General features: G+C 51.4%; 2 protein-coding genes across 6 annotated transcripts in view; one reads left to right on the plus strand and one right to left on the minus strand.

Moving 5' to 3' along the window:
• Positions 1-19,829, plus strand: part of PHAF1 (phagophore assembly factor 1) — a 38,212-nt gene extending 18,383 nt beyond the window's left edge. For 2 of the 3 annotated variants that reach the window (XM_065536869.1, XM_005592194.4), the window contains 13 exons: positions 1,482-1,525; positions 2,632-2,711; positions 3,003-3,097; positions 5,001-5,098; positions 5,188-5,300; positions 11,143-11,276; positions 11,664-11,747; positions 15,278-15,360; positions 15,819-15,862; positions 16,361-16,404; positions 16,555-16,613; positions 17,566-17,638; positions 18,329-19,829. In XM_065536869.1, the coding sequence (XP_065392941.1) occupies positions 1,482-1,525; positions 2,632-2,711; positions 3,003-3,097; positions 5,001-5,098; positions 5,188-5,300; positions 11,143-11,276; positions 11,664-11,747; positions 15,278-15,360; positions 15,819-15,862; positions 16,361-16,404; positions 16,555-16,613; positions 17,566-17,638; positions 18,329-18,415 (1,038 nt within the window). In that variant the 3' untranslated portion in view covers positions 18,416-19,829. The remainder of the gene's footprint in view (positions 1-1,481; positions 1,526-2,631; positions 2,712-3,002; positions 3,098-5,000; positions 5,099-5,187; positions 5,301-11,142; positions 11,277-11,663; positions 11,748-15,277; positions 15,361-15,818; positions 15,863-16,360; positions 16,405-16,554; positions 16,614-17,565; positions 17,639-18,328) is intronic. The other variant, XM_045382355.2, reaches the window with a different exon arrangement.
• Positions 19,392-22,509, minus strand: B3GNT9 (UDP-GlcNAc:betaGal beta-1,3-N-acetylglucosaminyltransferase 9). 3 transcript variants are annotated; one of them, XM_045382357.2, is made up of 2 exons: positions 22,416-22,509; positions 19,392-21,942 (listed from the first exon to the last, which is right to left on the minus strand). In XM_045382357.2, coding segments are annotated over exons 1-2 (1,392 nt in total). In that variant the 5' UTR covers positions 22,418-22,509; the 3' UTR covers positions 19,392-20,552. The 3 variants fall into 3 exon arrangements, with proteins under 3 accessions (XP_045238292.2, XP_005592250.2, XP_045238291.2); XM_005592193.4 differs by lacking the exon at positions 22,416-22,509 and adding an exon at positions 22,134-22,231; XM_045382356.2 differs by lacking the exon at positions 22,416-22,509 and adding an exon at positions 22,128-22,231.
• Between the last annotated feature and the right edge of the window lie 3,067 nt (positions 22,510-25,576).

Below are 25,576 nucleotides of genomic sequence, written 5' to 3' on the forward strand. Positions count from 1 at the left end.
AAGTTAGGGATAGGGTCTCTGGCCAAAAGTGAACCTACTATCTATTATGTCTCAGTTTCTGTGGCAGTGCCAGATAGTCCTGCATACAATGCCCCACAGCCTCTTCTACAATCAGGGTCAGATTGGCAGGACAAACATATTGAGCCAGCTCTGCTTGTGTCTCCACAATGAGAGCCAAACCTCCCAACTGGAGGATGGTAGATGGTGCTCTGAGCCCCTACTTGTGCTGCTGGCTGCCAAACCCTTGACACCATTGCATGGAGGACTTCATAGTGCTTATTACTTGGCACCACTGATGGCGGAGTGTTAGGTGATGCCTTTTCCTTTATCTCTGCCCTGCCCTGAGTTCTTTGAATTTCATCTGAGGCTGAACCCGTTAAAGAGCAAGCTTCACAAAGGTCCTGAGGCTTTCTTGTTTCAACCAGATCCTCTTCATCAGGGACATAACTGAATACTGTCACACTTGTGTGACAAATACTATGGCTTGCTTTCTAACGGGATAGACCTCCCCCTCCATCTTTTTGTTTTGTAAACAAAATCAACTTCAAAATAAGCTTCCTTCCTTCCTCCCTCCCTCCCTCCCTGCCATCCTTCCATCCATCCATCCATCCATCTCACTCTGTCGCACAGGCTGGAGGGCAAGTGGCGTGATCTCGGCTCACTGCAAGCTCCAACTCTCGGGTTCAAGCAGTTCTCCTGCCTCAGCCTCCTGAGTAGCTGGGATTACAGGCGTGTGCCACCATACCCAGCTCATTTTTGTATTTTTAGTAGAGACAGGGTTTCACCATGTTGGTCAGGCTGGTCTGGAACTCCTGACCTCATGTGATCCACCCACCTGGGCCTCCCAAAGTGCTAGGATTACAGGCGTGAGCCACCGTGCCCAGCGAAAATAAGCTATTTTCAAAAGCAACCTGACCTGGGTTTTAAAATGCAGCAAAGTATGAGATGGGAGGAAGGGAGCTTAGTGTCCAAAGCAGAGCCTTAACAAGCTTCATGTCTGTGGAAGAGATCATTGTCCTATAGGGTGGTGTGTGCTCCAGCCTGACCCAGGAGTGGATTGCATGTAAGAGCCTTGACCCAGAGCATCCATGGACATCTGTTGAGCAGTCCACTAGGAGAGGGCGAGGAGGTTATGCTGTGTGTTTTCTCCGCAGTTTCAAAATGAGAACAAAGGACTGTCGTGGTGGCTCATGCTTGTAATCCCAGCACTTTGGAAGGCTAAAACAGGAGAATCATATGAACCCAGGAGTTTGAGACCAGCCCGGGCAACATAGTCTTTTAGTTTTGCTAGGATTCTATCTCTACAAAAAGTTTTTTTAAAAATTTTAAATGAGAACAAAAGACAACATGCAGTGCTTCCATAAAATTTCTATTAGTAATAGATTTTTTTTTTTTTACTAGTTATTCTATAAATGTATTTTTAATTGTTTTTAGTCTCTCATCACCTTCAGAGCATTGACAACTCTTAAACTTTTTTTTAGGTGATCGAAGTGTATGATTTGACTAAAGTAAAGTTAAAATATTGGTAAGTTTTCTCCCCTGCTGGTATATGTCACACTTGGTATAGACAGTCCATATATACTACCTTCGTTAAGTTAGTAAAGATTCACATCTGTCACAGATGTGAATTATAGCCTGGTGCCATGATTTCCTGAGGCAACCTTCAAGCCTGCTCAGTTTCCTGGAGAAGAGAAGTAAACCTCATTAAGAATACGTGATGTGTTTAACACTTCACGTATATGTCATCTAACTTAATCCACTCAACAAAGCCAGACCTCAGCTCAGAGGTGATATGACAGTCTCCTCGGTCATAGCTGCCCTCCCCCTGACAGCCTCTCTTATCACCTCTTTTCATGTTTTCATGAGTAATAGAGGTGGTACAAACCAGATAGGTCTGACTCCAAATCCTATGCTGAAGAGAATGCCAAAGAGACCACCATTTTAGAGCTCTAATGTACTTTTTTAGAATTACAGCGGGAATGACATGCACAATCCAAAGTTGTTGATCCCCCATTATGGCAAGGCAGCATGCCCCATCTAAAAATCTAGAATACTCCTTTCTTTTTTTTTTTTTTTTTTGAGACGGAGTCTCTCTCTGTCGCCCAGGCTGGAGTGCAGTGGCGCCATCTCGGCTCACTGCAGCCTCTGCCTCCTGGGTTCAAGCAATAGAATACTCCTTTCAGTAAGGCTCCTTAACTGGCTTCCCTTTCCCTTTTTGAGGGTGTGAAGAGGACCTGATTCCTGGGGCAGGCTCAGGCAGTTTTGCTGATAGAGGAGTAGACAAGCAAATGTGTGGTACCACTGGCCCCTGCAGGTTCTGGTTGTCTTTTAGTTTTACTGGGGCTTTCATACCTCAGAGTCTGGTGGCTTCTCTTCTCTACCCTCTTCTTAAGAGTCACTGGTGTCTTAAAGCCCCAGAGGATCAACTGTGTGTATCAGCCTCATGAGAATTGACCTTCTCCTGACCTCATTCTCTTATTTAAAAGTTCTCTAATTAAACTTTGTATTTTGATATAATTAGAGACTCACCTGCCTGCATCTTAAAAATAACTCTCCCAGCTACTATCATCTCACATGATCTGTGAGCCCATCTTGTGAAGCCTAGTATTAAAAAATATTTTTGTTTTTCAGTGGCGTGCATTTTAATTCTCAGGCCATAGCTCCTACCATTGAACAGATTGACCAGTCTTTTGGCGCAACCCATCCTGGAGGTAAGCCAAGTCATTCTGATTCCTCTGGTCATCAGTGGCAGTTCATAGCAATAAACCTGCCCAGTAGTGCCATCCCACCCCACTTGCTGGAGTCAGGCTCCCATAGGATTGTGGGGTTGGTACTTGGGTGTGAAGGAAAGATCCTCCCCCTTGTTTTCAACTCAGTAGGTCAGTTCAGAAACAAGCCACAAGGAAGGTGTTGTCAGTCATCACTCCCTGCCAGGCTGGTTTATGTTAGCCATTTCAGATGCCAGTCAACCATGTTATTTTCTTCTCCCCCACCCCCAACAGTGTACAACTCCGCTGAGCAGCTCTTCCATCTCAACTTCAGAGGACTGTCTTTCTCTTTTCAGTTAGACTCATGGACCGAGGCTCCAAAGTATGAGGTTAGCCCTTCCTGTCCCCTGGTGTTTGTTGCCCAGTGTCTGTGTGGTATGGCTCAGCAGACGGTGTCATGGGATGGGGATAGAGGAGTGGGTATTAGATAGGCAGACTTTCTTTGGTTTCCATGTATTTGAGCTCTTTACGGGACAAGGAAGGGGCAGAGTGGGTGGGACTGACAGAGGAAGAACAATGCTCAGGCTGGCATTCCCAGGAAGAGGATATTTGCCACCATGGAGTGAGGTCAGGCTCACTTTTCAGAGATAAGTTCATTCATTCCTTATTTTCAAACTCCTAATCAGCAGTTTTCCTGGTTACCTAGAATCTGGAGATTTCATCCTCTGGATTTTCAATTACCTTTATTTTTGCAGACATTTCATTCATTCTTAGGGCTGTGAAAATGATAAGCTTTCATAATGCTTATTTTTTTTTTTTTTTTTTTTTGAGATGGAGTCTCGCTCTGTCGCCCAGGCTGGAGTGCAGTGGCGCTATCTCGGCTCACTGCAAGCTCCGCCTCCCGGGTTTAGGCCATTCTCCTGCCTCAGCCTCCCGAGTAGCTGGGACTACAGGCGCCCGCCACCTCGCCCGGCTAATTTTTTTGTATTTTTAGTAGAGACGGGGTTTCATTGTGTTAGCCAGGATGGTCTCGATCTCCTGACCTCGTGATCCGCCCGTCTCGGCCTCCCAAAGTGCTGGGATTACAGGCTTGAGCCACCGCGCCCGGCCTCATAATGCTTATTTTAATTAAGGAAGCATTTCTGCATTTTCCCCTATGAAGAAAAGGAAAACTAGGCCGGGCGCGGTGGCTCAAGCCTGTAATCCCAGCACTTTGGGAGGCCGAGGCGGGCGGATCACAAGGTCAGGAGATCGAGACCACAGTGAAACCCCGTCTCTACTAAAAATACAAAAAATTAGCCGGGCGCGGTGGCGGGTGCCTGTAGTCCCAGCTACTCAGGAGGCTGAGGCAGGAGAATGGCGGGAACCCGGGAGGCGGAGCTTGCAGTGAGCCGAGATCACGCCACTGCACTCCAGCCTGGGCAACAGCGTGAGACTCCGTCTCAAAAAAAAAAAAAAAAAAGAAAAGGAAAACTGACTAGGTGTGGTGGCTCACGCTTGTAATCTCAGCACTTTGGGAGGCCAAGGCGGGAGGATCACTTGAGGTCAGGAGTTGGAGACCAGCTTGGCCAACATGGTGAAACCCTGTCTCTACCAAAAATATTAAAAAAAAAAAAAAAAAAAAAAAAGGCCGGGCACAGTGGCTCACGCCTGTAATCCCAGCACTTTGGGAGGCCGAAGTGGGCGGATCATGAGGTCAGGAGATCGAGACCATCCTGGCTAACATGGTGAAACTCTGTCTCTACTAAAAATACAAAAAAATTAGCTGGGCATGGTAGTGGGCGTCTGTAGTCCCAGCTACTCAGGAGGCTGAGGCAGGAGAATGGCATGAACCTGGGAGGCGGAGCTTGCAGTGAGCCGAGATTGTGCCACTGCACTCTAGCCTAGGTGACAGAGCAAGACTCCATCTCAAAAAATTAGCCGGTTGTGGTGGTGCATGCTTATAGTCCTAGCTACTCGGGAAGCTGAGGCAGGAGAATCACTTGAACTCGGGAGGTGGAGGTTGCAGTGAGCTGAGATCGTGCCACTGTACTCCAGCCTGGGCAACAGAGTGAGACTCTGTCTCAAAAAAAAAAAAAAAAAAGAAAAGGAAAGGAAAACCAAGCAGAATTAAAGGTGGACTTGCATGGTTTTGGGGAGTTTACTGACCCAGAGCCAGAGAGCCAGGTTTGAGGATGTGCTTTGACCCTTTGACCTGAGCAGCTCTTGAAGACCATGAGTGACAGGGAAGACCAGAGCCTGAGTCCCATGACCTGTAGTGCCCTAAGTAAAACTCTTGACCTTTGTTTGCAGCCCAATTTTGCCCATGGCCTGGCTTCTCTCCAGATACCCCATGGAGCAACTGTAAAACGAATGTATATCTACAGTGGCAACAGCCTACAGGATACCAAGTAAGTGTAAGGAGCATGAGTTTCATGCTAAGGCCTGGGCTGCCTAGGAGAAAGAACCAAGCCTCTGCTCATTCTGTGCCTGTCCCCAGGGCTCCCATAATGCCTCTGAGCTGTTTCCTGGGCAATGTGTATGCTGAGAGTGTAGATGTTCTTCGAGATGGAACTGGACCTGCAGGTTTACGACTTCGGCTACTTGCTGCAGGTCAGTGACTGGCTTTGAGGTTGGTACATTCCCCATTATACCTATGTTGAGACAGTCTAAAATCCCATGTATTTAGGATGTGTCTTAGTCCATTTAGGCTGCTGTAACAAAATACCATAAACTGAGTGGCTGCTAAACAACAGAAATGTATTTCTTACAGTTCTGGAGGCTGGGAAGTCCAAGATCAAAGCACTGGCAGATTCAGTATCTGGATGCACCTGCAGTCTAGTTCATAGAAGAGACTTCCTCATATGGTGCAAGGGGCTAGCTAACTCCGTGGAGTCTGTTTTGTAATGGCACTGATCTCAATCCTGAGGTCTCTGCTTCCATAATGTAATCACCTCCCAAAGCCCTCCCCTCCTAATACCATCACTTTGGGGGTTAGGATTTCAACATATGAATTTTAGGGGAACAAAAGCATTCAGTCCATTGCCACATAGTTGGTAGAAGGCAAATTATGCAGATGTTTATGGTTAAAGCTTTTGTTTAGTTTTATCAAGGGACTGGACATAGTTTTTAATTAGCAAATCTTAATAAGCAACAGCACTGCTTCTCTCAGCATGCACATAGGCCTGCTGTGTGCTTATATAGCTTCGTGGCAGTTCCCAAATGTTTCCTGAAGATGCATCCTGTGGGTTACAGTGCTACTACTCTCCCCTTTTTCTTTTTTTTTTTTTTTTTTTGAGACAGAGTCTCGCTCTGTCGCCCAGGCTGGAGTGCAGTGGCCGGATCTCAGCTCACTGCAAGCTCCGCCTCCCGGGTTCACGCCATTCTCCTGCCTCAGCCTCCCGAGTAGCTGGGACTACAGGCACCCGCCACCTCGCCCGGCTAGTTTTTTGTATTTTTTTAGTAGAGACGGGGTTTCACCGTGTTAGCCAGGATGGTCTCGATCTCCCGACCTCGTGATCCGCCCGTCTCGGCCTCCCAAAGTGCTGGGATTACAGGCTTGAGCCACCGCGCCCGGCCTCCCCTTTTTCTTTTTTTTCTTTTTTTTGAGACAGTGTCTTGCTCTGTCGCTGAGGTTGGAGTGCAGTGGTGCGATCCCAGCTCACTGCAACCTCTGCCTCCCAGATTCAAGCAATTCTCCTGCCTCAGCCTTCCAAGTAGCTAGGATTACAGGCGCGCATTACCACACCCAGCTAATTTTTGTATTTTTAGTAGAGACGGGGTTTCACCATGTTGGTCTGGTCTCGAACTCCTGATCTCATGATCCACCCGCCTCGGCCTCCCAAAGTGCTGGATTACAGGCATGAGCCACCGCACCTGGCCAGCTCTCCCCTTTTTTCTACCTTTTGTTTTGTTTTGTTTTAAAAGAGATGGTCTCATTCTGTCATCCAGGCTGTAGTGCAGTGGTGTGATCATAGCTTACTGCAGCCTCAAAACTCCTGGGCTCAAGTGATCTCACCTAAGCCTCCCAAGTAGCTAGGACCATAGGTATGTGCTACCATGCCCAGTTAATTTTTGTGTATGTAGAGATGGGTCTTTCTGTGTTACCCAGAATGGTCTTGAACTCCCGGGCTCAATCAATCCTCCCTCCTTGGCTTTCCAAAGTGCTGGGATTACAGGTGCAAGCCGCTACACCCAGCTTTTCTCCTTGTATTGCCGAGGCCTGTGTGCTGCAGTGGAATACTGTGGCCTTGAACTCCTGGACTCAAGCAATCCTGCCTTAACCTCCTGAGTAGGCTACAGGCACGCACCACCATGCCTGGCTCCCTTTTTCTACCCTTAATGCTAAGTTCTCAACGTAGGCAAGCAGACGGGACTTGTTGAATTGTGGTTTGGCCACACTTTGTCAAGAGTTTTGCCAACCATGAGCAACAACAACAACAACGAAAAGACAGAGTTGGCCAAGCGCGGTGGCTCATGCCTGTAATCCCAGCACTTTGGGTGGCCAAGGCAGGCGGATTACCTGAGGTCAGGAGTTCAAGACCAGCCTGACCAATATGATGAAACCCCATCTACTAAAAATACAAAAATTAGCCATGCGTGGTAATGCGTGCCTGTAATCCCAGCTACTCAGAAGGCTGAGATGGGAGAATCGCTTGAACCTGGAAGGCGGAGGTTGCAGTGAGCCGAGATAGCGCCATTGCACTCTAGCCTGGGCAACAAGAGCGAAACCCCATCTTACAAAAAAAAGAAAAAAAGAGTTGTCACCTTCAGTAGCTGGTCCCTCCAGGATCCATGCCTCATTTTGTGACTTTCCCATGCCTGGCCAATGTCGGCTGCTTTTGGTTGTGAATTGTGCTTAACGGGACTGGGAGCTTCAGTGTGGAGTTTGTTCCCATAAAGATAGCTGAGAACCTTCATGGAGCTCATAGCCTAACCAACCAGCATTTGTTTTCCTGCATCAGTCTCTGAGGCATTGGGTTTTTTTTTGTTTTTTTGGGGGGTTTTTTTGCTGCTTTTTTCTTTATTTGAGACATGGTCTCCTGCTGTCACCCAAACTGGAATGCGGTGGCACCATCATAGCTAAGTGCAGCCTTTAACTCCTGGGTACAAGGAATCCTCCTGCCTCAGCCTCCAAAGAAACTGGGACTACAGGCACACATCACCACCACACTCAGTTAATTCTATTTTTTTGTAGACATGTGGTCTCCCTGTGTTGCCCAGGCTGGTCTCAAACTCCTAGCCTTAAGCGGTCCTCCCACCTCAGCCTCCCAAATGGGTCTTAATTATTAAGAATCTGGTATATAAACTCTGAGCCCACTTCTGTGAATGATTAGATAGTTCACAACCTCCAGGTTAAGAATTTCTTAAAATGTGATTTTCTAGCCAAGACAGAACAGCTACTTAAAGGAGTATCACACTTGAGCTGTGGTTTGGGGGTTTTTTGTTGTTGTCGTTGTTATTTTTTGAGGCTAGAGTGCAGTGGCACGATCTCAGCTCACTGCAACCTCTACCTTCTGGGTTCAAGCAATTCTCATGCCTCAGCCTCCCAAGTATCTGGGATTACAGATGTGTACCACCACGCCAGGCTAATTTCTGTATTTTTAGTAGAGATGGGGTTGCACCATATTGACCAGGCTAGTTTCAAACTCCTGACATCAAGTGATCTGTCCGCCTCAGCCTCCCAAAGTGCTGGGATTACAGGTGTGAGCCACCGCGCCCAGCATGAGCCATGGTTTTTGAGAGAATTGAGATGTGACAGCAAGGTCAAGTGATTTAGTATGTTTTTGCCCAAGAGGATCACTGCTTGAAACAGCAGGGTGGTCAAGGACCAGGGTCATTAATCATCCCAGATGACAGCAGGAGGAGCCTGTTAAGGGTGGACTCCCAGCCGATTATGTCTGCCACCTTGTACAGCACATTCCCAGCAGTCACACTGCTCACTGCTTACACTGTCAGCAGGGCAAACGATTTGTTAAGTCAGGGCCTCAGAGGGTTATCGTCTTCACTGAGAGTTTCCTGTGGCAAGCACAAGTTTCTTGACCCACTCATTTCTCATATCCTTCCTTATGGAATATGGCTGCAGTGATGGTTTTAATGCAGGGAGTCAGTTCAGCCATCTGGGTCTCCACAATAATTTGTAGAAAGATACACTCTGGGGAATCACAATCTAAAAAGTAGCCTGAAACTGGGGGTAATTCTACCTAGATATACTTCAAGCAGAGGGAGACAAAAGAGAAGACTCACCTGTAAAGGGTTCCTTCCCTGCAGCCCCCATCTGTCATCCACACATATCTGGCACCTGAAGAAATGTGTTAGGCCACTGGATACTTTGGGCCCACAGTCCAGCTTGACAGGACTTTTGGTGGGTTCTATAGGTCACCCAGGCTTGCCTAAGCCTTTATTTGCCCCTCAGTGTATACTTGCTGAGAATAGAGATTCTTGGGTTAGTTGAACTCAGTACCTAGTTATTTCAGATTTGGGTTCTCTAAACCTTCTGTATATAGCAAATGGATTGTTACACATGAGAGAACTTTGACAACTGTAAAGCCTTGTGCTGAGTAAGATGGTGTCAGTGATTATCATGGCACCAGGAATTACAATCCTTCTCAGATTCTTTGCTTCCTTTTTTTTTTGCTGGGGGCTGGGAGCAAAACGCCTTGTCTCCCCCTCCACAAAATGGGGAAATGTTTACTGTTGGTGTGTCTATTACTGTGCTACAACCACTTCTACATCTGTATGTTTGTGTGTGTGTCATTAACTGTAATCATTTCTGAAATGTTGTATTAGAAAAAGTCAGAGCTTAAAGATTCTTCCCAACGAATAAACTTTTGGCAAATCAGAAGGTCTTTTATTCCTCTACTTAGCTCGTTTGTCCCTTTTAAGTGATAATGGCTCTTGTCTGGGTTGGAGGGCTCTGTCAGGTGTTTTTGTAGAATTAGGGAGTCAAGTAATGCATGCTTCACTCTACTTGTTGATAGAGCAGTCTTAGAGGTTCAGTGTCTCTATTAGGGGTTACCATTGAGAGTACTTTTGTATCTTTTTTTTCTTTTTCTTTTCTTTTCTTTTTTTTTTTTTTTTTTGTGTGTGTTTTTTTTTTTTTTGAGACGGAGTCTCGCTCTGTCGCCCAGGCTGGAGCGCAGTGGCCGGATCTCAATTCACTGCAAGCTCCGCCTCCCGGGTTCACGCCATTCTCCTGCCTCAGCCTCCCGAGTAGCTGGGACTACAGGCGCCCACCACCTCGCCCGGCTAGTTTTTTGTATTTTTTAGTAGAGACGGGGTTTCACCGTGTTAGCCAGGATGGTCTCGATCTCCTGACCTTGTGATCCGCCCGTCTCGGCCTCCCAAAGTGCTGGGATTACAGGCTTGAGCCACCGCGCCCGGCCTCTTTTGTTTTTTTTTTTAAAGACAGTGTCTCACTCTGTCACCCAGGCTGGAATGCAGTGGTGTGATCTTAGCTCACTGCAGTCTCTGCCTCCGGTGCTCAAGTGATCCTCCCACCTTAGCCTCCCAAGTAGCTAGGACTGCAGGAATGTGCCACCACGCCTAGCTAATTTTTGTATTATATTTTGTGGAGCCGGGGTTTCACCATGTTGCCCAGGCTGGTCTTGAATGCCTGAGCTCAAGCAATCCACCCCGCTTGACCTCTCAAAGTGCTGGGATTATAGGCAGAAGCCACCGCACCCAGCCAAGAAGTACCTCTTAACATAAATCTTTGCATCTTACCATAGTTGTGTGATGATCTGATTAAGGTCTTCTCCAGCACACATAAGCTCCAGTGATGGAGCTTATGGGGAAGAAACAGCACTGCCTTTTTTTTTTTTTTTTTTTTTTTTTTGAGACTGTCTCTGTCACCCAGGCTAGAGTGCAGTGGTGTGATCTTGGCTCACTGCAACCTCTGCATCCCGGGTTCAAGTGATCCTCCCACCTCAGCCTCCCAAGTAGCTGGGACTACAGACACCCAACACCATGCCCAGCTAATTATTGTATGTTTTTGTAGAGACAGGGTATCACCATGTTGCCCAGGCTGGTGTCGAACTCTGAGCTCAAACAATCCATCCACCTTGGCCTCCCAAAGTGCTGGGATTACAGGAGTGAGCCACCATGTCTGGTCAGAAACTGCACTGCTTTTGTTTCACTTTTGTTTCTTCAACATCTAGCACAATGTCCTAGCACATGGTAGGCAATAAAATAGTTAGTGAATGAATAAGTGAATGAAGTCTTCAGAGCTTCATGTCACATGTGGGGTATTGAATAAGTCCCTGGCATTATTTTGAATAGATAGTGATCTCTTGTACAGTCTTAAGCCCTGGTGACCTGATGTTTCTGCTTACATGCAGTCTTGCCCCTTGCCAGACCTAATAATGTAGCATGAAGCCAGTAGCTTCTCTTGGGCCCCCAGAGAGGGTCTCTGGTCCTAACCATAACCTGACAACCTCTCTCTTGTTTTTTGCAGGTTGTGGACCTGGCCTATTAGCAGATGCCAAGATGCGGGTATTTGAACGTTCAGTGTATTTTGGTGATTCCTGCCAAGATGTTCTTAGCATGCTTGGCTCTCCACACAAAGTCTTCTATAAATCAGAAGACAAGGTAGGGGAATTATGTTGCAGTCTCTCTCCCTCTTTTTTTAAATCAACACCAAAGTAAACTGTTTGCTATTTTCCCATAGAAGTTGTTCTAATTAAAGCTAATGGTAAAGTAAATTGAAAACTGTTTTCTAACCCCTGTAGTCTAATTACCCTGACTCTGTCCCTCTCCATAGTGCCTACCTTTCCTTGGAGACCAAGGCAGTCCATAATCAATGACAGCTGGCCCCCTCTCCTCCTAGCCTGGTCAGCACCGGGAGCTGAGACTCCCCACACTCTTGCTTGTACCGCAGCTTAATGTTACTCATGGAACACAATTTGTAGACTTTATGTTAATCCAGAACTATATTAGAGGGATGGATTTTAATTTATGGTTATTTTTTCCCTACAGATGAAAATTCATTCTCCTTCCCCTCATAAACAAGTTCCATCGAAGTGCAATGACTACTTTTTTAACTACTTCACTCTTGGAGTGGTAAGTTGTGATTCCTCAGAGAAGCCCTTCATTTCTATTGGGGTAGACAGTGCACTTTTGCAGATTTGTGTGTCCACATGCAGCTGGAACCATGGGCATTGGAGAACCTAGTGCCAGCTGGCTTTGCCCAGGGTTGTTTTGCATAGGCTCTGGTACTCCAAAGTAGACCTTTCCCGCAACCAGGATTGCTCAGGAGCGCTAGGTTCCCTGGTACATGTTGACTTCTTTTCTGAGAGAAATATGTTCCACAGATGGAGGCCTTGGAAATCATTCAGATTAAGCTGTTTGGGGAACTGCCCTTTTGTAAAGCATAGGACCCTCTTCTTGAGTCACAAAATGGAGACTGAAAAGGCTTGGAGACGTGTGAGGTGTGCTTGTATATTTTTAGAGGACACCCCAGAGGCATTGCTGTATCCCTGTGCTCTGGACCCAGGGAGCTCAATGTAGCTGGTAGCTGGCCAGTGCGGACAGTCCAGCTGGTGGGTAAGATGCAGACATGAGAAATGATTGTGTAAACAGTGTTTCAGCAGGAAACATCTCAGAGGGCAGGGCTGGCCTGGACCATGGGTCTTGTAACCTTTGAGTTTTCTAGGGTCTGAGGTCCTGAGGCAGCAAAGAGTAGATTCCAGAGAGGGAGTGAGGAGAGACTGAGTCTGTCCAAGTGGGAAAGACCAAACACAGGAGCCAAGAGTAGTAGTGTAGCTGCTGTCAGGTCATGAACTCCTGAGAGTAGGATGGCGGCAGGAGGGAACAGTGCTGTTGCAGCTGGACCTCTGGTTCAAGGGCCAGTGATGATAGTATCTCGAGAACTTTAGGGTGTTGCTTTTCCAGCTGGAAACTTCTGTGGCCGGTGGCACCTTTGCCCCAATTTTTGCTTGGTCCCACTGGGCTCATTCCGCTCACTCAGCCTGGCAGGTTGCGCTTGGCTCACGCTATCGCCCTGGATCCCATGCCTGCCAAGGGCAAACCAGGCATGGAATGGCAAGGGGTGTGAGCGAGTGAATGTGGCGTCCGGCCACTGCGCCCAGCCAGGCACACTGACTGCTGTGGTGGGGCGAGCGGCTCCAGGCGCCAGCATAGGCACCGGCTCCATGTAAGGGTAAGGCTAGATCACATGTACTGCAAGCAGCTTCCATTGCTGGCACCTGTGTCTGGACAAGGAGAACGCAGTGACGCCCGGAAGCTTGGAGACACCAGGAACCACAGAGCCCCAAACAGGGTGTCACAGCTCTGGCTCGGGGAGCTCCTAGGTCTGGGCTTCCTGAAGGGCTGCAGCTCTTCTTGTTGCTCGCAATGGGGAAAGCGGGGCAGGGCATTTCAGCCCTATTTATGTTACACTTCTTTCAGTCCCACCATTCAGTGGGTCCCAAGTTCTTGTCCTGCGTCCAGGAAGATTGAGGTATGCAAACAGCTGGAGGGTAAGCAAAAAGGAGAGGAGCTTTATTGAGCAACAGAACAGTTCAGAGGAGACCCATAGTGGGCAGCTCCTTTCCACAGGCAGGTCATCCGTATGAGTGTCCAGCTCTCAGCAGAGAGAATACCCATAGTGGGTAGCTTCTTTCTGTAGGCAGGTTGTCCTGAGGAGTCAAGGAGACCTGAAGTGGGTAGCTCCTTCCCACAGCTGGTAGTCTTGATGTCTGTCCAAGTCTGGCTGAATCCGGGGTTTTTATGGGCTCAGAAGGGAGGAAGTGCATGCTGATTGGTCCATGAGAAGGCCCACAAAAAGCACCATAAATTCTCACTCCACCCACAGATTCTACCCAGAGCTGGCAGCCCGGCCCCCAGGCCTTAGGCCATCCCTGGCTTGAAGGTGGGGTTTCACCTGGGACCCAGCCCTTTCTGCCCAGGAGCCCTTCTGCTTCCTACCGCCATCAACATGCCATCCATGGTGCCCATGCTGTGCATGCCGAGGCAGCAGGGGGCTAGTGTGTGTCAGTGCCCCCCTGAGCGTGTGTACTCCCAGCCAGGTTGCGACAGCGCCTGGGCTGAGCCACAACTTTGCTCCTCCCCAGAGCAGGCACCGGGAGTGGGGAGAGGCTAGGGAGTAGAAGCAGACACTGTCAAGCCTGCCAGGGCAAGGGGCCTTCTGGGGCCCTGAGAGTGCAGGGATGCCAGGGTCTGGAGCTGCAGCTGGGAGGCTGCAGTTACACTGAGGAGCATGGGCTCCTGCCCTGCCAACTCAGTAGAGGGCAGGGCTCTCACCTGTTCCCAGTTCCCACAGACTCTGCACAGTTCTATGGGAAAACAGGTCCTGGCCACACTTCTCCTGCTGCAGTCAGCATCCTCCCAGCGGCTGCTCCAGATGGGCCATTGCTGCCATCAATAGGTGACAGGGAAGATGGAGAGAAGGGACTGGCCACAGTAGGACTTAGTTGGCTGTGGGTACGGGGGTAGAGTCAGAGGTGACCCTGAGGTCACAGGCCCAAGCAGTTAGATAGATATGAAGCTGGGAAGGGTAGGGGATAGGAGGGAAGTATTCACTGGGTGGCATCAAATCCAGGTCCAAGTCCTGGAAAGAGGTCAGGCTCTAACTTCAGTTCCTGGAGTTGCTGACTCCCACAGAGTGTGTAATGGAAGCTAGAAGGATCTGATGGATCGTGGAATTCAGAATAGTCAGGTGGCCTTGAGCCAAGAACCAGGTGACTTGGCCAGCATGGTGGCTCACGCCTGTAATCCCAGCACTTTGTGAGGCCAAGGTGGGTGGATCACCTGAGGTCAGGAGTTCGAGACCAGCCTGACCAATATGGTGAAACCCCCATCTCCACTAAAATTACAAAAACTAGCCGGACATGGTAGTGTGCGCCTGTATTCTCAGCTACTGGGGAGGCTGAGGCAGGAGAATCGCTTGAACCCAGGAGGCAGAGGTTTCAGTGAGCCAACATCGTGCCACTGCACTCCAGCCTGGGCGACAGAGGTGAGACTCCGTCTCAAAAAAAAAAAAAAAAAAAAGAGGTGACTCTCAATCTTCTTGGTAGCCTTAGAGCCAAAATCTGCTCTCAGTTAGATTTTTTTTTATCAGGTGCCATTGGCAGGAAGGATCTCCCTTACATTTTTGTTCCTAAGAACTGGTAGCTGCAGCCCCTGTGCCTGTCAGGTCTGTAGATGGTTGGGTCCCCACTTCATTAGCCTGGTCAACATGGTGAAACCCCGTCTCTACTAAAAATAAAAAATTAAAAAAAAAGAAACTAGCTAGGCGTGGTGGTGAGCACCTGTAATCCCAGCTCCTCGGGAGGCTGAGGCAGGAGTATTGCTTGAACCCAGGAGACGGAGGTTGCAGTGAGTTGACACGGTGCCACTGCACTCCAGCCTCGGTGATACAGTGAGACTCTGTCTAAAAAAAAAAAAAGAAAAGAAAATGTCTAAAAGCTGGTTGGCCTGTCCCCTGGACTGTTGTCTGGAAGAAAGGTGATGCCTGCAGGCATTCTCACTGTGGAGTGGAGTGGATGTCCCAAGTTGGGCATGCCCTTGGAAAGGCCTCTGCCCTGCCTCAGTAACATTCCCTCCTTGAGTACCCTTGTTTTCTATTCCAGGACATCCTCTTTGATGCGAATACACACAAAGTGAAGAAGTTTGTTCTACACACCAATTACCCTGGGCATTATAATTTCAACATGTGAGTACACCTGTCTGTACCTTCCCCTCTGTAAAGTGAGTTTTGGACTGAAAACCCCAGGAAAGAGCTTGTGGCTTTGGGTGTTCACTAATTTATCTACATCTGAATTCTTGCTGTTTCATGGGAAGTGAATTTCCTGAGTGCTTGCTGTGTTCCTGGCACAGGGTCCAGTGCCTTATATCTCTCTGTTTGAACCCATTTTATAAATAGGGAAATCGGTTCAGAAAGCTTGATGTCTTATCCAAGGTCATAGGCTCTCCAAACCCCAGGGCCAAGATCTTTTCTGTTTGACTTCCATGCCTAAATCTGGCCTCTCTCAATGAACACTGTCAGGGGCTCAGAGCCAGGTCTTTGGGCAGGTGTGTTTGGTTCTGTTTCTCCTGGGGTATGGGGTTGGAATATGGGAGTGGCCAGGCCTTCTAGGAGGCCTAGCCTTTACCCATCTGCCTTCTCTCTAGTTATCATCGCTGTGAGTTCAAGATCCCACTAGCCATAAAGAAAGGTGAGTAATGAAAGCTCTCAGGGTAAGGGAGGGGTTTTAGAGTCTGTTTTCCACTATGAGAAGGGAGAAAGATCGAAGCAGTAGTTGGGCGTGTAGAGCCTCTGCCCATGGCCTCAGTTCCTCTGGGGTGCACTCATTGTTCTGGGGGCTGCAGTGTTCTTGGTCTGAGTCTCCTAGAGGCCCTTGAGGCCTTTTCCTTTGACTGTGGGATTGCTGGCCTGTGGAGGGGGGAGTTTCTTATCTACAGATGATCATCCAGGGGCCCCCAGCCTATCCTTGTTGCCTGCCACCCACTGCCAGTTGGTGTAGCTCACACCTGACTGACCTCCCTTCACCCCTCCATCCTCTTCTACCCTGGAACTCCAAAACAGCCTGTTAGTCCTCCCCATGTACTCCAACCCTAGTGCAAAGGGACACCAGGTCTGGATCCTGCCTAGGGCTGGGGCCACAGGTAGGCTGGGCCAGCTACCAATCTGCCCTGCTGTCTTCTCCTTTCAGAAAACGCAGACGGTCAGACAGAAACATGCACGACCTACAGCAAGGTGAGCACCTATCTTCCTACCTGGCACAGCCTGAGAATGAGGTGGACATGAACCTGCAGGCAGCATGGGGCTGTGTCCTCTAGGCCAGCCATTGGTCACAGGCACGTTCATGTCCCTACTAACCCCTGCTCCCCTCTGTCCCTCTTGCAGTGGGACAACATCCAGGAGCTCCTGGGCCACCCTGTGGAGAAGCCTGTTGTTCTGCACAGGTGAGCGGGAGTTTGATGTCCCTGGCCATCCCACCTGACTCCTCAGAGCCCAGAAAGTCCAGGGAAGCCTGGCACAGTGGATGTTGCTTAAAAATTACAGAAGTTGCCCAGGCGCAGTGGCTCACGCCTCTAATCCCAGCACTTTGGGAGGCCGAGGCGGGCGGATCACGAGGTCAGGAGATCGAGACCATCCTGGCTAACACGGTGAAACCCCGTCTCTACTGAAAATACAAAAAATTAGCTGGGCGTGGTGGCGGGCGCCTGTGGTCCCAGCTACTCAGGAAGCTGAGGCAGGAGAATGGCGTGAACCCAGGAGGCGGAGCTTGCAGTGAGCCGAAATAGCACCACTGCAGTCCAGCCTGGGCGAAAGAGCAAGACTCCGTCTCAAAAAAAAAAAAAAAATTACAGAAGTTTCTGGTGTTGCCACAAGCATAATTCCTGCCCCATTCCACATTAAGAGTGAGTCAACTGTTCTCTGTGTTCACCTGTGCTAGAGAGGCTGTCCCCATGGGTAGCTCCCGTCTCCCAACCCTACCTCCAGGTAGGGGGCCTTCTCACCTTTAGTTATGAATTCATAAGGAAGGAGGGCTTGGCTGGCTGGCCTGGGCTGTCTTTTTCCCATCAAAGCTGCTGCCTGCTGACGTCCACAGCCCCATTCCTGGTTGCCATGCTGCCTGAGATTCTCTGACTCAAGAGAGCCCTCTTGACTCCTCCCCACCCTAGTCTAGTTCCACAGTAACTTTTTGTGCCCTGTTGGGTTCTGTATGTACGATTCTGAGTTGAGTGAGGCCATCCCTACCCCTAGGACCTTGCAGGCCTGTATGGGAAACAGACAAACACTCACAGCCATGAGACTACTGGCCAGTATCCCACACCCCAGAAAACACTGGATCCCTTGTTTCAAGGCTGTGGCCTCTGTCTGCCCCTCTAATTCTGAATTCTCTGGCCTCAGGTCTTCCTCCCCAAACAACACCAACCCATTTGGTTCCACATTCTGTTTTGGTCTTCAGCGAATGATCTTTGAGGTAAGCTGTGGAAGCCCTAGAAATAAACTGCCTAGGGGGTTGCTGGTCATGGCAGAGCCAGGTGAATGATGGAGTGAAACTGGGGAGGGCCTAACTGCCATAGTGGGCAGATTCATCCTTCTCCAGCAACCCTGTCTGCTGCATGTCTGACCTCCCCACATTTACCAGTGAAGGTTCAAAAATGATGTTGAGAAATCTGGGGTCACAGAGGCCAAAGCAGTGGTCTGTATCCAATAAGATGGGAGGTAATGAATCCCAAGTTTCTATCTGAAAACACGAGTATAGCAGGGAAGGGAACCACAGGGAAAGTGGGGCCCACCTGAGGGTGTTGGGGGCCCTCCAGTGGCATGTGAACGAATGCATTGTAGGGGAGTGAGTGGCTCTGGAGGCCCCACTGACTTGGGAGAACAGTGGGCTGCCCTTGTTTTCCCTGTGGATGCGGTATCTCCAGCAGACACCAACAGTTCCAGAAGGACTGGACACATGGCCCTGGTAAAGGCTGTGTATAACCATTGAGAAACAGGCAGATCTCAAGTAGAGAGGGGCCCTTAGCAACCAGGGGAGGTTGAGGAGTTGGGAAGCCTAGCCCTTAGGTACAGGTGTGTCACACAACCTCCAGCCCTCATGCACAGGATCTGCCTACATCCCTCTACCCCTCCCCCTTGACCCACTGTCCTCTTCTCACACCAGGTCATGCAGAACAACCACATTGCCTCGGTGACCCTGTATGGCCCCCCTAGGCCTGGTAGCCACCTGAGAACAGCGGAGCTCTCCTAGGGACATCCCCACCTATGCCCCTCTGTCCCGTGGAACTGTGCATCACATCCTGCTCAGTGGGCCTCTGTACCACCCTGTGGGTTTTCTTGGACACCTGGCCAGTGTTGAAGGGCTGTTGTGATGTTCTGAGGTTGGGCTCAGGCTGCATGCTCTGCCATAGGCTGAGTGGCCCAGATATTCCTCTGTCCATCCTTGGCCTGCTGGTGCCAGCAGGGGACACAGACTGCAAAGAGAAGCACAAAGTTTGAGCCTTGATTCCTGGACCCAGGAGCTCTCAACAAACAAGCAAGGAGGCAGGACACGTCAACCTTTGTCCCATGCACGTTGGGAAGACTTGGGGCTCTTTCTGTGACTGAGGACGTAGGCACCCAGGATAAGGACAAAGTCCTGCCTTTGGCCCCACATTGCCATATGACCCTTAAGGCAAGCAGGTAGCGTGTCCGTAGTACTTGGTTGCAACATTTGCACTACATCCACTTTAGTTACTTGATGAGCTGGCTGTGGCCAGGGTGACCCACCTGCCCTTCCCTGTTCCTTTCTTGCACGTGCTCCCTGCCTGGGCACACCAAACTGGTTGAAACACAGCTTTCTACCATCCAGGTACGTGCCCAGGCCTGGTTCTCACCCCTGTTGGAGTCAGCTTTCAAGATTGCCTGTGCCCCTGCTCTGCCCCAACCTGGCTGGCAGGGCTGCATGTTTCCATGCTGTTTGCCTCTTTTATTTAATGCCAAAGTTTTAGCCAAAGACATCTTCCTACTTCTGTTGTGTTTCAGCATTCTGTTCTGCACTGTGGGCTGGCTCCCTGCCCCAACCCTGGGCACTGGCCCCTGGCTGAGCCATTTCATGGCTCAAAGCCTCTGGGGGCTCAAGGAAGGCTGGGCTGCTCAGTCCTTTCATGGGTCTTGCTAATGGAAAGTAGCATCTATGTGCTTTAAAAATATTAATCCTTTTGAAAAGAATTGAGAAGAGAAATGTATAATTTTATCCCATTTTTAATATTTTGGTCTAGCAACTTGTGATACATAGATGACAATTTTGTGAGTTTTTCAAATGTGTGTACAGATTTTTGTAAATATGACTCTTTTGTAATTAACTCATGTACAGCCTCATCCTGTATAGTTTAATGATGAATGTGCAGGGGACCTGCCTCAGGCTCCTATATGGTTCCTGGGCCTTATAGCCAGGTTTGTGTGGCGCTCCCATGACTTTGTGACTGACTGGTGTCTTCCCATTTGGACTGTGGCCTGGCCAGAGCCCCTTGCATATCCCCCACTGTCAGGGGCAGCCAGGACTGTTCCCATCCTCCTGGAATGTGGGAACCTTCCTTATCCCGTGCCCACATCCCCTCTCCAATAAAGCACCTGTGTCCTCAGCAATGGCCTGCCATGTGCTGTTGCTGGGATGTTTGTACTAAGTGTGGGTATTGGTTTTTTGAGCAAGGGGGTGAAGAATATGGGAAATTAATAGTGGTGGCGTCTCAGGGGAAGACATTCCTTGGCTCCTCTGAGGGGATACAGCCTCCAGTGGGAGACTGGCATTGTTGTGTGGGTTCAGGAGGTGGGGGAAGACTAGGTGGGACCGTGCACTCATTTGTCCCTGTGTGGCTCCATCCCTGGTGCTCGGCCACACCTGGGCCCAGGAGAGGTTGTGAGAAGCACAATGTCTGTTTTCAGATGAGCTGTGGCAGAGTGCCTGCCAGGTTCATGAAGGCTGTGGCGGCCGGAGCCCCTCCACCACTCTGTGGGGCCTGGCCTTGAGAGCCTCTGCATGCGTCCCCGTCAGCCTAGAGGTTTCAAATCCAGCAGTGTGGTAGAATTCCATGAGTCCCTGCCACCCCACCTGAACACACCTCTGTGCTACTAGGAGGACCAGACATGTCCATTGCTCTGGGACCTGTTGGACAAGAGATGGTCATCTACCACCCAGCCGTGGCTCGCTCAAAGGGTCACCATTACACGGGTTTCAACTGGTTCCAGCAGGGTGGACCACCAGGAGCCAAGCTTAACCCCCATCCCCTGGGATCCTGTGGAGACAGGCACCTGGTGATCGGGGAAGAACCACATACACGGCAATAATCTGCCTGGGAAACCGGCTCCATCTTGGGTCTGAGTTAGGACCTTGGGGCTGTAATTGGGAGCTAGGAGTCCCATTGGAAGGGGCCTGCAGCGACAGGCTGTGGATGCGCACAGGCTGGCCCATGTGGCCCGTGCAGCAGGCGCCACATAAGCCAGATGTCAGCGGCCGAGAGCCCATGCACTACAACCAGCTCGCGGTAAAAGCAGGGGTCGAAGGTGCTCAGATGCGGCGCGGCTGAAGGCTGGGGGATGCCAAAGGTGCGGAAAGCAGGGTGAGGCTCGGGCGTGAGCCGCAGGCGCTGCAGACACATGCCCAGAAAGACGTCGTCGATGGGGAAGAGCTCGACCTGCGCACAGGCGCCAGCCAGGCGGTGCAGCGTGGCCCCGGAAAGCACAAAGCCACCGCCGCCCGCGTAGGCCGGATAGGCGGGCAGGCCGTACACGGCCTCAGGAATGTAGTACTTGCTAGCCCGCGTGCGGATGGGCCGCGCCTGCACAATTACGTCACCAGCAAGCAGGTCTTGCGCCGGATCCCGCGACGCCAGGAACTCCAGGAGATTCCCCACGTTCACGAACACATCGGCGTCGCCCTTAAAAACGAAGCGCACGTCGGGGCAGAAAGCTGAGGCCCAGGCTAGAAAGTGGATCTCCTTGAGCGTTAGGTTAAAAAAGGTGTCGTCGAAGGCCCAGAGCAGGATGTCCGCATAGGCAAGGCTCTCGGCCCGCAGCAGGGCGCGCCAGTGGGTTCGTGCGCCCTCCCCAACTTCGTCGGCCCCGCCCGAGCCTGCGCCCCTGGGCACGCCCAGCAAGAACACGCGGCGCACCAGCGCCCCCTGCACCCGACCCTCCGCGCCCCACGTCTGGCGCACGGCTTGGCGCCGCTCGAAGTCCTCTGCCACTGACTTGACAGCAATAAGCAGGTCTGGGCGGCCACCGGGTGCTCCGTCGCCGCGGCACTTGTGCGGTTGGTTAATGAGCAGCGGAAACCGCCGCTGGTCCTTGGCGCGCAAATAGCGGGCGAAGTCAAAGGGTCCCGTGGGCGTGGGCGGCACCGGTGTGTCTCCTTCGTAGGCCGGTGGGGCTGCACCCGCGTCGGGTAACTGGAACGCGCGGGGCGGGGGAGTGGGCCTTGGTGCCGCCCTCCCTCGCGCTCTCGGCGCGCTCGTCGTCGGGGTCACGCCGTCGCGCTGCGCATAGAGTAGGAGGCCCAGGGAGGCGCAGAGGAGCAGCGTGAGCGAAGCGTCTCTGCGTAGGCGCAGCCTCCTCATCTCCGCGCGGCCTGCGCCCTCCCTCCCCTGTAAGGGTCGCAGTCGGCGGCAGGGGGCAAGGAGCCCCGCCCTCCCCAGATGAGGGGGCGGGAGGCCACGCCCCGGGGGGCTCCAGCGACCGGCGGTTGAGCCCTTCGCGTCGTTCTCCTCCTTCCGGCCGTGTCGCACCGCCGGGACGGGCAGCCTGAAGGGACGAGAAGTTCACCCATGTAGCCAACTCCCTGGCAGCCTCGCTTCGGCCCAGGACCGCGACCCAGGACCGGGCAGGGAGACGGGAGTCTCGGCCCCTCCCCCGCCCGCCTCCCTCGTGCTGAGGCCGAATCCTTTCCACCCCTGCCATCCCCTCAACGTGGGCCCTGGGGTCCCTACACTCACGCTCGGCCCTCGGAAGTGGCGCAGCCCCGGACGCCCTGGCCTCCGGGGCTCAGCGCAGGGTCCCAGGGGCCGCCATGGACGGGGCCTGAGCCAAATGCAGCGTTGGCAGGAAGGGGGACCGGTGCCGTGCCACGTGACCCTCCAGCTGTGCGCGCCCGGACATCTGGAGCTCAGCTCCGCCCCGGCGCCAGGAGCACTTCGGCCTCCGAATGGGGGACTAATCCCTGAGAGGGAGCCTCCTCACGGTCAGTCCCTCTGGGAAGGGCTGATCTGGGTGCTCACATGCCAAATTCGCCTTTCCGGGGTTGAGAAGAAGCATCAACTCCTCTGGTTAGCTCCCCCAACTCTCCACTCCCCACTCCCGCCTCTCCGGAGTGGGGCGGAGCCTGGGCTGCTAGGAGACCCTGAGCGGGCCGGTTCCAAATGCGCATGAACCTGGCCACCATCCCGGGCCCGTCCTGCAGGCCTCTCCTCAGCAGCCCTGATTCCATGAGGCAGGGTGCATACGCTGCCCGAGACATGTGGCTGCCTTCTTACTCCTGGTACTGTCATGCTTCCCACCCCCAGTAAACACACGCACGAGACAAACAAGGCAGCCCACCAATCCTTAGGACAACCCTGCCAGCAGCTCTCATTCATGCCCAGATGGGGGACACTGGGGGCTCCTCAGGGAGTTAAGTGACTTGCCCAGGATCAAAGGGCCAGAAAGCTCTACCCCCAGGTCTTCTGAAATTCCGCCCAGGATTCTTTCATCTGTCCTTGCCCCGCTCATCCATCCACTGGGATACAGAACAGGGGGCCAACCCAGTCTGCTTTAATTTCACAGGCAAGCACTTCAGCCTGTCTCCCCCGGGACTAATGGACCCGAGCCCAAGCCAGGTGCAGTTCTGAGTCCCCTGGTCTCCAGTATAGCCTACTGCAGGTATAAATAATCAGCCTGTGCTGCTGCAGGTCAGACTGGGCTGGCAGGGATGGGGACAGCTTGGGAAGACTCCTGGCAGAGGCCTTGGCTTAGGGATTGCTCTGGGATCCAGGTGGGCAGAGGTGCTCTGCAATGGAGAGCTAAGTCCTTGCCCAGCTCAGCTGCCAGTTCTCTCTTTCTTGGTCCCAGCCCATGTGGTGGAGCTTGGAATAGACAGCCTCCACCAGTCTCTAAGAACCCAGCCCCATCCTCTGTTCAAGGATGGCTCCTGATGGCTTCTTCCCACCAACGTTCAACCTTAAAAAGCCAATTCTCTGGCTGGGTGTGATGGCTTATGCCTGTGACCTCAACACTTTGGGAGGCTGAGGTAGGTGGATCACTTGAGGTCAGGAAGTCGAGACCAGCCTGGCCAACGTGGTGAAACCCCCTTCTCTACTAAACCCCCTTCTCTACTCTTCTGTACTAAAAATACAAAAATTAGCCAGGCATGGTGGTGGGCACCTGTAATCCCAGTGACAGAGGGCTGAGGCAGGAGAATTGCTTGAACCTGGAAAGTGGAGGTTGCAGTGAGCCAAGAACGCACCACTGCACTCCACCCTGCGCAAAAGAGCGAGACTGTCTCAAAAAAAAAAAAAAAGGCCAGTCATGGTGGCTTACGCCTGTAATCCCAACACTTTGGGAGGCCAGGGCAGGTGGATCACTTAAGGCCAGGAGTTTGAGACCAGCCTCCTGGCCAACATGGAGAAACCCTGTCTCTGCTAAAAATATAAACATTAGCCAGGTGTGGTGGCACGTGCTTGTAATCCCAGGTACTTGGGAGGCTGAAGCAGGAAAATCACCTGAACCTGGGAGACGAAGGCTGCAATGAGCCAAGATCGTGCCACTGCACTCCAACCTGGTGACAGAGTAAGACTGTCCAAAAAAAAAAAAAAAAAAAAGCCAACTCTCCACCCTGAGCCTCACTCTTTCTGGTCACGAAGTAATCAGGAGTCCTCTGCTCCAGCTTTCTCCACGGCCTCACCTCCCATTCCCTCCTGTGATAAAGCTTCGGACTGCCTCCACCATGACTCAGAAAGACCCCTGCCTGGTAAGCTCCTTTTAACTGAGTCCAACAGACGCTCCTCAGTCTTGACTAATTACCCACTCCATTATAGCGGGTGGGTAATCCCCTGGTTTCCAAATCTCCTGGTTTTCCTCCTTCCTCTTTGGCTGTTCCCATTCTGGTTGGTGTCCTTCAGGACATCCCCTGGGGCCACTCCACCCACTCCCACTTGTCTATTCATCAATCTTTAGATTGGACCCTTGTCCTGAACTCAGAACTACAGACCCAACTGCCCTCATACCCTCTCCCTGGATGCCCTGCAGGAACATCATGCTCAACTTGTCCCAAACAGAGCAAGCACTTCACTTCCCCCCGGGGCCCCATCCCAGCAGGCAGTCCCACCCACCATCCAACTGGCAAAGGCAGAAACTTGGGGTCCTCTCTCAGCCATTCCTCACTCAGTGTCACCAGGCTTGTTGCTCTTCCACCCACACAGCTCTTGGTGGTAATCCCCTTCCCCCATCTCTGCTGCTGCTGCCCCAGCCTGGGGCCACCATTTCCCCCACCCCCATCCTCATCAACCTCCCAGTCTTGGCCAGGTGCGATGGCTCACACCTGTAATCCCAGCACTTTGGGAGACCAAGGAGGGTGGATCACCTGAGGTCAGGAGTTTGAGACCAGCCTGACCAACATGGAGAAATCCCATTTCTACTAAAAATACAAAATTAGCTGGGCATGGTGGTGGGCGCGTGTAATCCCAGCTACTTTGGAGGCTGAGGCAGGAAAATTGCTTGAACATGGGAAGTGGAGGTTGCAGTGAGCCAAGAACGTGCCATTACACTCCAGCCTGGGCAATAAGAGCGAAGCTCCATCTCAAAAAAAAGACAAAAACAAAACAAAAAAACCTCCCAGTCTTAACTTCCGAAACCCTTCAAAGGCTTCTCACTGGCCTCATTGAAAAACCCACACCCTGGAAAATGGCTTATCAGATCCCCCCACACACGTGATCAGCCTCAGCTCCAGGTCTCAGCAAATCCACCAAACCACAGATCCAGACACTTTTAACTGTCCTTCTAATGTCCCTCTCTGTCATCTTCCTCAAGCTCTTGCCTAAGGCTGTCGGTGCCCTGAACATTGCCCTTCTCTTGATACCCCACCCCATGCCTGCTCACACTCATCTCCAGGAAGCCTACCACCTGTCCCCTGTCCAGGTTAGGCTCCTTCCTCCATCCTCCACAAATTCTTTTTTTTTGGGGGGGGGCGGGGACAGGGTCTCACTCTGTCACCCAGGCTGGAGTGCAGTTGCTCAATCACATCTCACTGCAGCCTCAACCTTCCACACTCCAGGGATCCTCCCACCTCAGCCTCCTAAGTGGCTGGGACTACCCAGGCTGGTCTCAAACTCCTGAGCTCAAGCAATTCTCCCGCCTCTGCCTCCCAAATTGTTGGGATTACAGGTGTAAGCCACTACTACTTGTA

This window comes from Macaca fascicularis, chromosome 20 (assembly GCF_037993035.2).
Source record: "Macaca fascicularis isolate 582-1 chromosome 20, T2T-MFA8v1.1".
Classification (NCBI taxonomy): Eukaryota; Metazoa; Chordata; class Mammalia; order Primates; family Cercopithecidae; genus Macaca; species Macaca fascicularis.